This window comes from Scyliorhinus torazame, chromosome 14 (genome assembly GCF_047496885.1).
Source record: "Scyliorhinus torazame isolate Kashiwa2021f chromosome 14, sScyTor2.1, whole genome shotgun sequence".
Lineage (NCBI taxonomy): Eukaryota > Metazoa > Chordata > Chondrichthyes > Carcharhiniformes > Scyliorhinidae > Scyliorhinus > Scyliorhinus torazame.
This window is the reverse complement of record NC_092720.1, coordinates 155,775,703-155,790,181: the sequence shown is the minus strand read 5'-3', so window position 1 is coordinate 155,790,181 and position 14,479 is coordinate 155,775,703. Positions and strand designations below refer to the sequence as shown.

General features: G+C 47.2%; 1 protein-coding gene across 1 annotated transcript in view; it reads left to right on the top strand.

Moving 5' to 3' along the window:
* The window catches only part of LOC140390099 (antigen peptide transporter 1-like), a 79,445-nt gene that overhangs the window by 55,382 nt on the left and 9,584 nt on the right, over nt 1–14,479 (top strand). Inside the window, exon 9 of the mRNA XM_072475005.1 lies at nt 9,659–9,832. Within this exon, the coding sequence (XP_072331106.1) occupies nt 9,659–9,832 (174 nt within the window). The remainder of the gene's footprint in view (nt 1–9,658; nt 9,833–14,479) is intronic.

Genomic DNA, 14,479 nt, shown 5'->3' with positions numbered 1-14,479 from the left:
GTGAGAGATAGATAGACAGATAGATAGATAGATAGAGAGAGAGATGTCGAGAAGGCAATAGTGGCAGAGAATGATCGAGAGAGAGAGAACAAGAGAGTAAGAAAGAGAGAGTGATTGATAGACAGATAGAGACAAATAGAGAGAGCAATTTGGATTTGGATTTGTTTATTGTCACGTGGACCGAGGTACAGTGAAAAGTATTGTTCTGCGTATAGTTCAGACAGATCATTCCATACATGAAGAAAATACATTGGGGAAATATAAACTACACAATGTAAAGACATAGACACAGGCATCGGGTGGAGCAGACAGGAGTGCAGTACTACTCAGCAGAGAAGATGTGTGAACAGATCAGTCAATAAGAGGGTCGGTCACGAGTCTGGTAACAGCGGGGAAGAAGCTGTTTTTGAATCTGTTAGCGGATGTTCTCAGACTTTTGTATGTCCTGCCCAATGGAAGAGGTTGGAAGAGAGAATAAGCCGGGTGGGAGGGGTCTTTGATTGTGCTGCCCACTTTCCCAAGGCAGCGGGAGATGGAGACGGAGTCAATGGATATAAGGTGGGTGTGTATGATGGACTGGGCATTAGCGACTCTCTGTAGTTTCCTAGGGCTATGTTCATGACTCTCTGTACTTTGTTAAAGAGAGATAGATAGATAGATAGATAGATAGATAGATAGATAGAAAAATAGATAGATATGGATAAATATAGATAGATAGATAGATACATAGAGAGATAGATACATAGGTAGATATATAGATACATAGATACATAGATAGATAGATAGACAGACAGATAGATACATAGGTAGATATATAGATACAGAGAGAGATAGATAGATAGATACGTAGATACATAGATAGATAGACAGATAGATAGATACATAGATAGATAGATAGATAGATAGATAGATTACCCAGAACAAACACCTGACGCGTGTATGTTAAGAAGGGGGAAACCAGGGTAGCACATACGGAAGAGCCTAACACCCACGGTGGGGAAATGGCTGGAGTCTATAAGCAAACTTAGAACTTAGAACTTAGCTTGGATTAGTACTTGGAACTATGATGTTGTTGCCATTACAGAGACCTGGTTGAGGGAAGGGCAGGATTGGCAGCTAAACGTTCCAGGATTTAGATGTTTCAGGCGGGATAGAGGGGGATGTAAAAGGGGAGGCGGAGTTGCGCTACTGGTTCGGGAGAATATCACAGCTGTACTACGGGAGGACACCTCAGAGGGCAGCGAGGCTATATGGGTAGAGATCAGGAATAAGAAGGGTGCAGTCACAATGTTGGGGGTTTACTACAGGCCTCCCAACAGCCAGCGGGAGATAGAGGAGCAGATACGTAGACAGATTTTGGAAAAGAGTAAAAACAACAGGGTTGTGGTGATGGGAGACTTCAACTTCCCCAATATTGACTGGGATTCATTTAGTGCCAGGGGCTTAGACGGGGCGGAGTTTGTAAGGAGCATCCAGGAGGGCTTCTTAAAACAATATGTAGACAGTCCAACTAGGGAAGGAGCGGTACTGGACCTGGTATTGGGGAATGAGCTCGGCCAGGTGGTAGATGTTTCAGTAGGGGAACATTTCGGGAACAGTGACCACAATTCAGTAAGTTTTAAAGTACTGGTGGACAAGGATAAGAGTGGTTCTAGGATGAATGTGCTAAATTGGGGGAAGGCTAATTATAACAATATTAGGCGGGAACTGAAGAACATAGATTGGGGGCGGATGTTTGAGGGCAAATCAACATCTGACATGTGAGAGGCTTTCAAGTGTCAGTTGAAAGGAATTCAGGACCGGCATGTTCCTCTGAGGAAGAAGGATAAATACGGCAATTTTCGGGAACCTTAGGTAACAAGAGTAGGCCTTGTCAAAAAGAAAAAGGTGGCATTTGTCAGGGCTAAAAGGCTGGGAACAGACGAAGCCTGTGTGGAATATAAGGAAAGTAGGAAGGAACTTAAGCAAAGAGTCAGGAGGGCTAGAAGGAGTCACGAAAAGTCATTGGCAAAAATGGTTAAGGAAAATCCCAAGGCTTTTTACACGTACATAAAAAGCAAGAGGGTAGCCAGGGAAAGGGTTGGCCCACTGAAGGATAGGCAAGGGGATCTATGTGTGGACCCAGAGGAAATGGGTGAGGTACTAAATGAATACTTTGCATCAGTATTCATCAAAGAGAAGAAATTGGTAGATGTTGAGTCTGGAGAAGGGTGTGTAGACAGCCTGGGTCACATTGAGATCCAAAAAGACGAGGTGTTGGGTGTCTTAAAAAATATCAAGGTAGATAAGTTCCCAGGGCCTGATGGGATCTACCCCAGAATTCTGAAGGAGGCTGGAGAGGAAATTGCTGAGGCCTTGACAGAAATCTTTGGATCCTCACTGTCTTCAGGTGATGTCCCGGAGGGCTGGAGAATAGCCAATGTTGTTCCTCTGTTTAAGAAGGGTAGCAAGGATAATCCAGAGAACTACAGGCCGGTGAGCCTTACTTCAGTGGTAGGGAAATTACTGGAGAGAATTCTTCGAGACAGGATCTACTCCCATTTGGAAGCAAATGGACGAATTAGTGAGAGGCAGCATGGTTTTGTGAAGGGGAGGTCGTGTCTCACTAACTTGATAGAGTTTTCGAGGAGGTCACTAAGATGATTGATGCAGGTAGGGCAGTGGATGTTGTCTATATGGACTTCAGTAAGGCCTTTGACAAGGTCCCTCATGGTAGTAGTACAAAAGGTGAAGTCACACGGGATCAGGGGTGAGCTGGCAAGGTGGATACAGAACTGGCTAGGTCATAGAAGGCAGAGAGTAGCAATGGAAGGATGCTTTTCTAATTGGAGGGCTGTGACCAGTGGTGTTCCACAGGGATCAGTGCTGGGACCTTTGCTGTTTGTAGTATATATAAATGATTTGGAGGAAAATGTAACTGGTCTGATTAGTAAGTTTGCAGACGACACAAAGGTTGGTGGAATTGCAGATAGCGATGAGGACTGTCAGAGGATACAGCAGGATTTAGATTGTTTGGAGACTTGGGCGGAGAGATGGCAGATGGAGTTTAATCCGAACAAATGTGAGGTAATGCATTTTGGAAGGTCTAATGCAGGTAAGGAATATACAGTGAATGGTAGAACCCTCAAGAGTATTGAAAGTCAAAGAGATCTAGGAGTACAGGTCCACAGGTCACTGAAAGGGGCAACACAGGTGGAGAAGGTAGTCAAGAAGGCATACGGCATGCTTGCCTTCATTGGCCGGGGCATTGAGTATAAGAATTGGCAAGTCATGTTGCAGCTGTATAGAACCTTGGTTAGGCCACACTTGGAGTATAGTGTTCAAATCTGGTCGCCACACTACCAGAAGGACGTGGAGGCTTTAGAGAGGGTGCAGGAGATTTACCAGAATGTTGCCTGGTATGGAGGGCATTAACTGTGAGGAGCGGTTGAATAAACTCGGTTTGTTCTCACTGGAACGAAGGAGGTTGAGGGGTGACCTGATAGAGGTCTACAAAATTATGAGGGGCATAGACAGAGTGGATAGTCAGAGGCTTTTCCCCGGGGTAGAGGGGTCAATTACTAGGGGGCATAGGTTTAAGGTGAGAGGGGCAAGGTTTAGAGTAGATGTACGAGGCAAGTTTTTTACGCAGAGGGTAGTGGGTGCCTGGAACTCGCTACCGGAGGAGCTGGTGGAAGCAGGGACAATAGTGACATTTAAGGGGAATCTTGACAAATACATGAATAGGATGGAAATAGAGGGATACGGACCCAGGAAGTGTAGAAGATTGTAGTTTAGTCGGGCAGCATGGTCGGCATGGGCTTGGAGGGCCGAAGGGCCTGTTCCTGTGCTGTACATTTCTTTGTTCTTTGTTCTTTGGAAGGTGGGATAACGGAACACTGGAAACATCCCAATTGATCAGGGAAAGGCAGCGTGGATCCGTGAAGGGAAGGTCATGCCTCACCAATCTTATTGGCCTTTTGGAAGAGGTGACTAAGGTAGTGGACAAGAGAACGTCTATGGATGTCACTTATATGGACTTCCAGAGGCATTTGATAAAGTCCCACACAAGAGACTGTTAACTAAGGTGGAAGCCCATGGAGTTGATGGCAAATTATTGACATAGTTTGGAAATTGGTTGAGTGGCAGGCGACAGAGAGTGGGGATAATGGGTAAATACTCAAATTGGCAGGAGGTGACTAGTGGTGTACCACAGAGACTTGTGTTGGGGCCTCAATTATTCACACTATTCATGAATGACTTAGATGATGATATAGAACATAGAACATTACAGCGCAGTACAGGCCCTTCGGCCCTCGATGTTGCGCAGACCTGTGAAACCACTCAAGCCCATCTACACTATTCCCTTATCATCCATATGTCTTTCCAATGACCATTTGAATGCCCTTAGTGTTGGCGAGTCCACTACTGTTGCAGGCAGGGCATTCCACGCCCTTACTACTCTCTGAGTAAAGAACCTACCTCTGACGTCTGTCTTATATCTATCTCCCCTCAATTTAAAGCTATGTCCCCTCGTGCTAGACATCACCATCCGAGGAAAAAGGCTCTCACTGTCCACCATATCCAATCCTCTGATCATCTTGTATGCCTCAATTAAGTCACCGCTTAACCTTCTCTCTAACGAAAACAGCCTCAAGTCCCTCAGCCTTTCCTCATAAGATCTCCCCTCCATACCAGGCAACATTCTGGTAAATCTCCTCTGCACCCTTTCCAATGCTTCCACATCCTTCCTATAATGCGGCGACAGGAATTGCACGCAATACTCTAAATGCGGCCGCACCAGAGTTTTGTACAGCTGCAACATGACCTCATGGCTCCGAAACTCAATCCCTCTACCAATAAAAGCTAACACACTGTACGCCTTCTTAACAACCCTCTCAGACTAGGTGGCAACTTTCAGGGATCCATGTACATGGACACTGAGATCTCTCTGCTCATCCACACTACCAAGAATCTTACCATTAGCCCAGTACTCTGTCTTCCAGTTATTCCTTCCAAAATGAATCACCTCAAACTTTTCTGCATTAAATTCCATTTGCCACCTCTCAGCCCAGCGCTGCAGCTTATCTATGTCCCTCTGTAACTTGTAACATCCTTCCGCACTGTCCACAACTCCACCGACTTTAGTGTCATCTGCAAATTTACTCACCCATCCTTCAGGTCATTTATAAAAATGACACACAGCAGTGGCCCCAAAACAGATCCTTGTGGTACACCACTAGTAACTGGACTCCAGTCTGAAAATTTCCCATCAACCACCACACTTTGTCTTCTTCCAGCTAGCCAATTTCTGATCCAAACTGCTAAATCACCCTGAATCCCATGCCTCTGTATTTTCTGCAGTAGCCTACCTTGGGGAACCTTATCAAACGCTTTACTGAAATCCGTATACACCACATCAACTGTTTTACCCTCATCCACCTGTTTGGTCACCTTCTCAAAGAACTCAATAATGTTTGTGAGGCACGACCTGCCCTTCACAAAACCGTGTTGACTATGTCTAATCAAATTATTCCTTTCCAGATGATTATACATCCTATCTCTTGTAAACCTTTCCAAGATTTTGCCCACAGCAGAAGTAAGGCTCACTGGTCTATAGTTACCGGGGTTGTCTCTACTTCCCTTCTTGAACAAGGGGACAACATTTGCTATCCTCCAGTCTTCTGGCACTATTCCTGTAGACAAAGATGACTTAAAGATCAAAGCCAAAGGCTCAGCAATCTCCTCCCTAGCTCCCCAGAGAATCCTAGGATAAATCCCACCCGGCCCAGGGGATTTATCTATTTTCACACTTTCCAGAATTGCTAACACCTCTTCCTTATGAACCTCAAGCCCTTCTAGTCTAGTGACCTGAATCTCAGTATTCTCCTTGACAATATTATCTTTTTCCTATGTGAATACTGACGTAAAATATTCATTTAGCACCTCTCCTATCTCCTCGGACTCCACGCACAACTTCCCGCTACTGTCCTTGACTGGCCCTACTCTTACCCTAATCATTCTTTTATTCCTGACATATCTATAGAAAGCTTCAGGGTTATCCTTGATCCTACCTGCCAAAGACTTCTCATGTCCCCTCCTGGCTCTTCTTAGCTCTCTCTTTAGGTCCTTCCTAGCTAACTTGTAACTCTCGAGCGCCCTAACTGAACCTTCATGTCTCATCTTTACATAAGCCTCCTTCTTCGTTTCGACTGCTTTAGTAAACCACGGTTCCCTTGCTCGACCACTTCCTACCTGCCTTACATATACATACTTATCAAGGACACGCAGTAGCTGTTCCTTGAACAAGATCCACATTTCCATTGTGCCCATCCGCTGCAGTTTTCCTCTCCATCCGATGCATCCCAAGTCTTGCCTCATCGCATCATAATTGCCTTTCCCCCAGATATAACTCTTGCCCTGCGGTATATACCTATTCCTTTCCATCACTGAAGTAAACGTAATCGAATTGTGGTCACTATCACCAAAGTGCTCACCTACCTCCAAATCTAACACCTGTCCTGGTTCATTACACAGTACCAAATCCAAAATGGCCTCGCCTCTCGTTGGCCTATCTACATATGTGTCAGGAAATCCTCCTGCACACATTGGACAAAAACGGACCCATCTAAAGTACTCGAACTATAGCATTTCCAGTTAATATTTGGAAAGTTAAAGTTCCCCATAAAAACTACCCTGTTGGTTTCGCTCCTATCCAGAAGCATCTTTGCAGTCCTTTCCTCTACATCTCTGGAACTTTTCGGAGGCCTATAGAAAACCCCTAACAGGGCGACCTCTCCTTTCCTGTTTTTAACCTTAGCCCATACTACCTCAGTAGACGAGTCCTCATCAAACGTCCTTTCTGCCACCGTAATACTGTCCTTGACTAACAATGCTACCCCTCCCCCTCTTTTACCACCTTCCCTGAGCTTACTGAAAAATCTAAACCCCGGCATCTGCAACAACCATTCCTGTCCCTGCTCTATCCATGTCTCCGAAATGGCCACAACATCGAAGTCCCATGTACCAACCCATGCCACAAGTTCACCCACCTTATTCCGGATGCTCCTGGCATTGAAGAAGACACACTTTAAACCACCTTCCTGCCTGCCGGTACACTCCTGCAACTTTGAAACCTTACTCATGACCTCACTACTCTCAACCTCCTGTATACTGGAGTTACAATTCAGGTTCCCAAGCCCCTGCTGAACTAGTTTAAATCCTCCCGAAGAGCATTAGCAAATTCCCCCCCCCCCCCCCCCCCCAGGATATTGGTACCCCTCTGGTCCAGGTGTAAACCATCACGTTTGTAGAGGTCCCACCGACCCCAGAATGAGCCCCAATTATCCAGAAATCTGAAACCCTCCCTCCTGCACCATCCCTGTAGCCACGTGTTCAACTCCTCTCTCTCCCTATTCTTCGTCTCGCTAGCACATGGCACGGGTAACAACCCAGAGATAATAACTCTGTTTGTCCTAATCTAAGTTTCCACCCTAGCTCCCTGAATTCCTGCCTTACATCCCTATCCCTTTTCCTACCTATGTCGTTGGTACCTATGTGGACCACGACTTGGGGCTGCTCCCCCTCCCCCTTAAGGATCCCGAAAACACGATCCGAGACATCACGGACACTGGCACCTGGGAGGCAACACACCAACCGCGAGTCTCTCTCGTTCCCACAGAATCTCCTATCTATCCCCCTAACTATGGAGTCTCCAATGACTAAAGCTCTGCCCCTCTCCCCCCTGCCCTTCTGAGCAATAGGGACAGACTCTGTGCCAGAGACCTGTACCCCATGGCTTACCCCTGGATATAGAAAGACATATATCCAAATTTTCTGATGATACAAAGTTAGGTGGCATTGTAGAGAACCAAGATGAAAGCAAGGAAATATTGACAAACTAGGTGAATGGGCAAAATCGTAGCCGATGAAATTCAATGTAAGCAAGTATGAGGTTACAGATTACTTTCTAAATGGAAAGAGGTTAGGTACAGTGGATGTCCAAAGAAACTTGAGGGTGTAGGTGCATTGATCCTTAAAATGCCAGGAACAAGTGCAGAAAATAATCAAAAAAGGCTAATGGAATGATAGTTTTTATATCTAGAGGATTGGAATCTAAAGACACAGGAGTTATGCTACAGGTATGCAAAACCATGGTGAACAGCATGGTGGCACAGTGGTTAGCACTGCTGCCTCACAGCTCCAGGGACCCGGGTTCAATTCCGGCCTTGGGTGACCGTGTGGAGTTTGCACTTTCTCCTCCTGTCTGCGTGGGTTTCCTCCGGGTTCTCCGGTTTCCTCCCACAGTCCAAAGATCTGCAGGTTAGGTGGATTGGCCATGCTAAATTGCCCTCAGTGTCCAAAGGGTTAGGTAGGTTTACTGGGTTATGGTGATAGGGTGGAGACGTGGGCTTAAGGAGGTTGCTCTTTAAAGGGGCGGTGCAGACTCGATGGGCGAATGGCCTCCTTCTGCACTGTATGGATTCTATGATTCTATGACACCACTGGAGTACTGGGAGCAGTTCTGGACACCACACCTTAGGAAGGATATTTTGGCCTTGGAGGGAGTGCAACATTGGTTTACACAAATGATACCTGGACTACAGGAATTGAGTTACGAGGAGAGATTACTCAAATTGGACCTGTTTTCGCTGGAATTTAGACGGTTAAGGGGTGATCTGATCTAAGTCTTCAAGATATTGACAGGGAAAGAGGCTCGCTCAACCAACAAGAGTAGAATCCTTCATCAGAGGACTGTGTTCTTTTAGATGCAGATGCAGATAAACTATTTCCACTGGTTGGAGATTCTAAACCTAGGGGGCATAGTATAAACATTAGGGCTCGAGCTCCAGAGGAAGTTTGGAACTCTCTCCCACAAACAGCAGTTGAAGCTGGATCAGTTGTTAATTTTAAGTCTGACATAGATAGATTTTTGTTGAGCAAGAATATGAAGAGATATGGGCCAAAGGCAGGTAAAAACATGTGGAGTTCAGAAACAGATCAGCCATGAACTCATTGAAGTTCGAAGGGCTAAATGGCCGACTCCTGTTCCTATGTTCCTAACGCTGAGGTCTTGAAGTTCTGTTCCAGCTGTACAGAGCTCTGTTTAGATCCCAACTGGAGAACTCTGGTCAGTTCTGGGCACCATACCTCAGGAAGGATATATTATCTTGGTCGGAGTGCAGCGAATGTTTCTGGGACTAAAAGGGTTAAATTTCAAGGACTGGTTGCACAGACTGTGTATAAATGTAGATGCTGAGCAGGGATTTTCAAAAATGAAGGGTCAATAGAGAGAAAATGTTTCCTCTGGTGGGCAGATTGTTCGGAACAAGGGGGCAGAATGTTAAGTGTAGAGCTCAATGGTTCATGGTATAATCGCACCAAGGCGAATGGAGAAGTTGTCCTCTCTTACCCTCACCCACCCCCTGGTGAAGTCCACCAGCAAAAGCATTAACGCTAGGAGTCTAATCAAACATGTAAAATTGGAATGCACGGATTTCCCGGAGGCGAGGGGAAGAACAGGGTGAGGCAAAGGTGCAGCAATGAAGTTAAAGATCAGCTGTCACCTACTGGACCAATAAAACAGATGTGATAGGCTGAATGGTGGCCTCCTGTTCCCATATTACACATGCAAGAGTGACATCAGCTTGGAACATGAACTGAGGCTTCTTATTTTCAGAATGTGTCCTTTGAGCTGAAGTGTGGGGAGATCACGGCCCTGGTGGGTCCCTCAGGCGGGGGGAAGACGACCTGTGTGGCCCTGCTGGAGAGATTTTATCAACCCCAGTCGGGGGAGATTCTGCTGGACGGGAAACCCATCGAGGAATACGAACACAAATATTATCACAACAAGGTGAGAAACAACATGTAATATGCACAGGGAATGAGTGTAATATACACAGAGACGGTGACAGATTGTAATACACACAGTGACAGAGTGTAATATACACAGGGACAGAGAGTAATGTACACAGTGACATTAACAATGTGTAATATGCAGAAGGACAGAATGTAATAGGTACAGTGATAGAGTATGAGTGTAATGTACATTACATTGCATTTACCTTCCTAACTGCCGACTGCCCCTGCTCATTAACCTTAAGAGAATCGTGAACAAGGACTCCCAAGTCCCTTTGTGCTTCTGATTTCCTAAGCATTTCCCCATTTATAAAATAGTTTATGCCTCGATTCCTCCTTCCAAAGTGCATAACCTCACACTTTTCCACATTGTATTTCATCTGCCACTTCCTTGCCCACTCTCCTGGACTGACTGGACTGCTTCCTCAGTACTACCTGCCCTTCTACAGACCTTTGTATCATCTGCAAACTTAGCAACAGTGCCTTCAGTTCCTTCTTCCAGATGATTAATGTATATTGTGAAAAGTCCCACCCCTGAGGCACACCACTCGTCATCAGCTGCCATCCTGAAAAAGACCCCTTTATTCCAACTTTCTGCCTTCTGCCAGTCAGTCAATCCTCTATCCATGCCAGGATCTTACCCTTAACACCATGGGCTCTTAACTTACTTCATAGTCTCCTATGCAACACCTTGTCAAAGGCCTTCTGGGAATGTAAATAAATCACTCCACTGGTTCTCCTTTATCTAACTTCCTTGTTACCTCCTCAAAGAACTCGAACAGATTTGGCAGACATGACCTCCCCTTGACAAAGCCATGCTGACTCAGTCCTATTTTATCACGCACTTCCAAGTACTCCGTGATCATATCTTTAATAACAGACTCTAAAATCTTACCAATGACTGAAGTCAGGCTAACTGGCCTATAATTTCCCATCTTCTGCCTCCTCCCTTCTTAAACAGTGGTGTTACATTAGCCACTTTTCAGTCCCCTGGGACCCTTCCTGCCTCCATTGATTCCTGAAAGATCACCACCAATGCCTGCACAATCTCTTCAGCTAGCAACCCCATGTCTAATCTCCACTGCGGGCGCTGTCCCCCCCTCCACCTCCCCAGTCCACTTGCAAGTCCACCCAATGTGACACGTGGCCAGAGACCACAATCGCCTAATACCCTGAGTCAACCACCCCTGCCAGCAGAGCCTTATCCACCACAATGTAATCGATCCACCAGTACACCCTGTGCACATTGGAGAAGTATTGGCCTCCCAAATGTCACCTCCCCATGTGCTCCATGAACCCCTTCAGCTCCTTCGCCACCGCCGACACCCTCCCCGATTGGGGACTCCACCGGCCCAATCTTGGCTCGATAACCACATTAAAATCCCTCCCCCTCCCCCCATAATCAGCTGGTGCAAGTCCAGGTCCGGGATCTTTCCCAACACCCGCCTCCTGAATTCGACATCGTCCCAATTTGGGCATATAAGTTCAACAAGACCACTGGCAGTCCCTCCAATTTCCCACTCACCATTACGAACCTAACCGCCCGAATCTGCTACTACATTCCCCACCTCAAAGTGAAAGACTTGCCCGACCCACCCTTTCCTTAACCTAGTCTGTCCCCAATCTTCAAATGCATTTCCTGTAAAAATGAAACATCCGCCTTTGAGCTGCTCAAGTGCGCGAACACGTGCGACCGTTTGGCCGGCCCATTCAGCCCTCTCGTATTCCATGTAACCAGACTGGTCGAGGGACACTCCACCCCCCCTCCCCTGACGATCAACCATAGCCCTCCTTGGGCCAGCCCCTGTCATGCGACCCTCCAGGCCTGCTCTCTGACATCCACTGTCACCAACCCCCTCCTTCTCGCACTTCAACAGTCCCACCCCTGTCAGCAGCCCCCCCTCCCTAAACAAAACAACAATCCCATCCCCCTCCAGCATTCTAATCACTTGCTCACCCCCCCCCACTGCCAAGCATCCTACCCCCCACTGATTCCCCTCCCCCCACCGGTCGCACACTTCCATGGTGCAAACAATAACAATGAGAAAAAAAGGTGCACTTACCCTCCACGATCCTCTTACCAAATACAAGCTTATCAAATAGCCCCACAGAAAAGAAAAACGACCCTTCAAAGAAGAAGGGTTCTCCCCTAACCACCATCCAAAAAGAAACAAAGCAACGAAAAAACAAAAAGGGGCAGAGAGAGCCAACATCTCTTCGCACCACCTCCGAAGTTCAGTGTCCTCCCTCTCCTGCCAGTCCATTGTCTCTCGCAATCTCCGTTGCCTCCTCCGGTGTTCCAAAATAATACTCGTGGCCGCTGTGGGTCACCCAAAGACGGGCTGGGTACACATCCCGAACTTCACCCCCTTCTTAAATACCCGGTTAAATCTTGTTCCCCTCTTAGCCAGTTCTGCATCCAGGTCCTGGTATACCCAAAGTTCGTTACCCTCCTAGGTACATCTCCTTGTCTGCCTGGCCCACCGCAAGATTTCCTCTTTGTCTAAGAACCGATGTAGCCTCATCACCACCACCCTCAGCGACTATCTCATCAGCGCCTTATGCGCCCGATCGACCTCCAGGGGCTGGTCGAAGGCCCCATCCCCCATTAGCTGCTCCAGCATTTTGGCTACATAAGATCCAGCGTTCGCCCCCTCGATGCCCTCTGGTATCCCTACAATTCTCAAATTTTGCCTTCGGGAGCAGTTCTCCAAATCCTCCACTTTCTCCTTGAGCCGCTTCTGGGTCTCCCGCATCATCCCAATCCCGGCCACCAGCGCGGTAAGCTGCTCCTCGTGCTCCCCCACCGGCTCCTCCACCTTCTGGATCACCTGGCTCTGGGTCTCCAGCCTCAGCTCCACATGGTCGATCCCCATTTTCAGCAGCTCGCCCACCTTCGCCAGGCTCGCCTGAACCTCCCTCCTCTGCTGACTGAACTTTTCATTCAGAAAGTCCACCAACTGCTCCGTCAACAATTGGGCTGGTCGGGCCGCCCGCTTGCTCTCCGCCACCTTTCCCTGTCACGATGAATTTCTTCCTCTTGCAGTTCTTTTTTTCTAAACCCTCTTCTGGTCCACGAATCCATCCACTGACCTCACCAGTGGAGCATAACTTTCCTCCACCACCTCTGCACCTTTTTCCTCCAAAACATCCGCCCAGCAACCGGGATAAGGACCGGAGAAAACGCTTTTGAGCGGGAGCTGCCAAATTTGCAACCACTCACTCCATGGCCACCACCGGAAGTCCAGGAATTCTCCATCCCCACGCCGGGTGGGAGAATCGCCGGGGTGCCGCACGAGTCCCACCACGCCACCCCGGCACCCGCACGCGATTCTCCCCCCCCCAAACCGGCGCGGCGAGAATCACAGCTGCCCGCTCGGAGAATCGCCGCTTGCCGTTTGTAACTCTAAAAGGATCTGGCCCGCGATCGGTGCCCACCAATCGGCAGGCGCGTGGAGGAGGACCTCCTTTCCTCTGCTGCCCCGAAAGATTCATCCGACATCTTCTTGCGAGGTGCCAAGGCCCGGCGCGTGTAAATGATGTGGCGCCCCCCAGGGACGGGAGAATAGGGGGCTGGGAGTGGCCTGCGACGCCGGAGTGAAACACTCCGGTTTTCACTCCGGCGTCGGGACTTAGTCTCCCGATGGGAGAATTGTGCCCAGAGTGTAATAAACACAGAGACAGTGACAGACTGTAATATACACACAGACGCTATGACAGTGTTATTTACACAGAGACAGTGACAGAGTGTCATATACACAGGGACAGAGACAGAGTGTAATGTACACACAGGGACTGTGACAGAGTGTAATATACGTAGCGACAGAGTGTAATATGCACACATGGACTGTGACACAGTGTAATATACAGAGAGACAGTGACAGAGGGTAATATACACACAGGGACTGTGACAGAGTGTAATATATGTAGCGACAGAGTGTAATATACACACAGGGATTATGACAGTGTAATTTACACAGAGACAGAGACAGAGTGTATTGTATACAGGGACAGAGACAGAATATAATAAACACAGAGACAGAGTGTAATATATACAGGGACAGAGACAGAGTGTAATAAACACAGGGACAGAGACAGAGTGTAATAAACACAGGGACAGAGACAGAGTGTAATAAACACAGGGACAGAGACAGAGTGTAACATATACAAGGACAGAGACAGAGTGTAATAAACACAGGGACAGAGACAGAGTGTAATAAACACAGAGACAGTGACAGACTGTAATATACACACAGAGACTATGACAGTGTTATTTACACAGAGACAGTGACAGAGTGTCATATACACAGGGACAGAGACAGAGTGTAATGTACACACAGGGACTGTGACAGAGTGTAATATACGTAGCGACAGAGTGTAATATGCACACATGGACTGTGACAGAGTGTAATATACAGAGAGACAGTGACAGAGGGTAATATACACACAGGGACTGTGACAGAGTGTAATATATGTAGCGACAGAGTGTAATATACACACAGGGACTATGACAGTGTAATTTACACAGAGACAGAGACAGAGTGTATTGTATACAGGGACAGAGACAGAATATAATAAACACAGAGACAGAGTGTAATATATACAGGGACAGAGACAGAGTGTAATAAACACAGGGACAGAG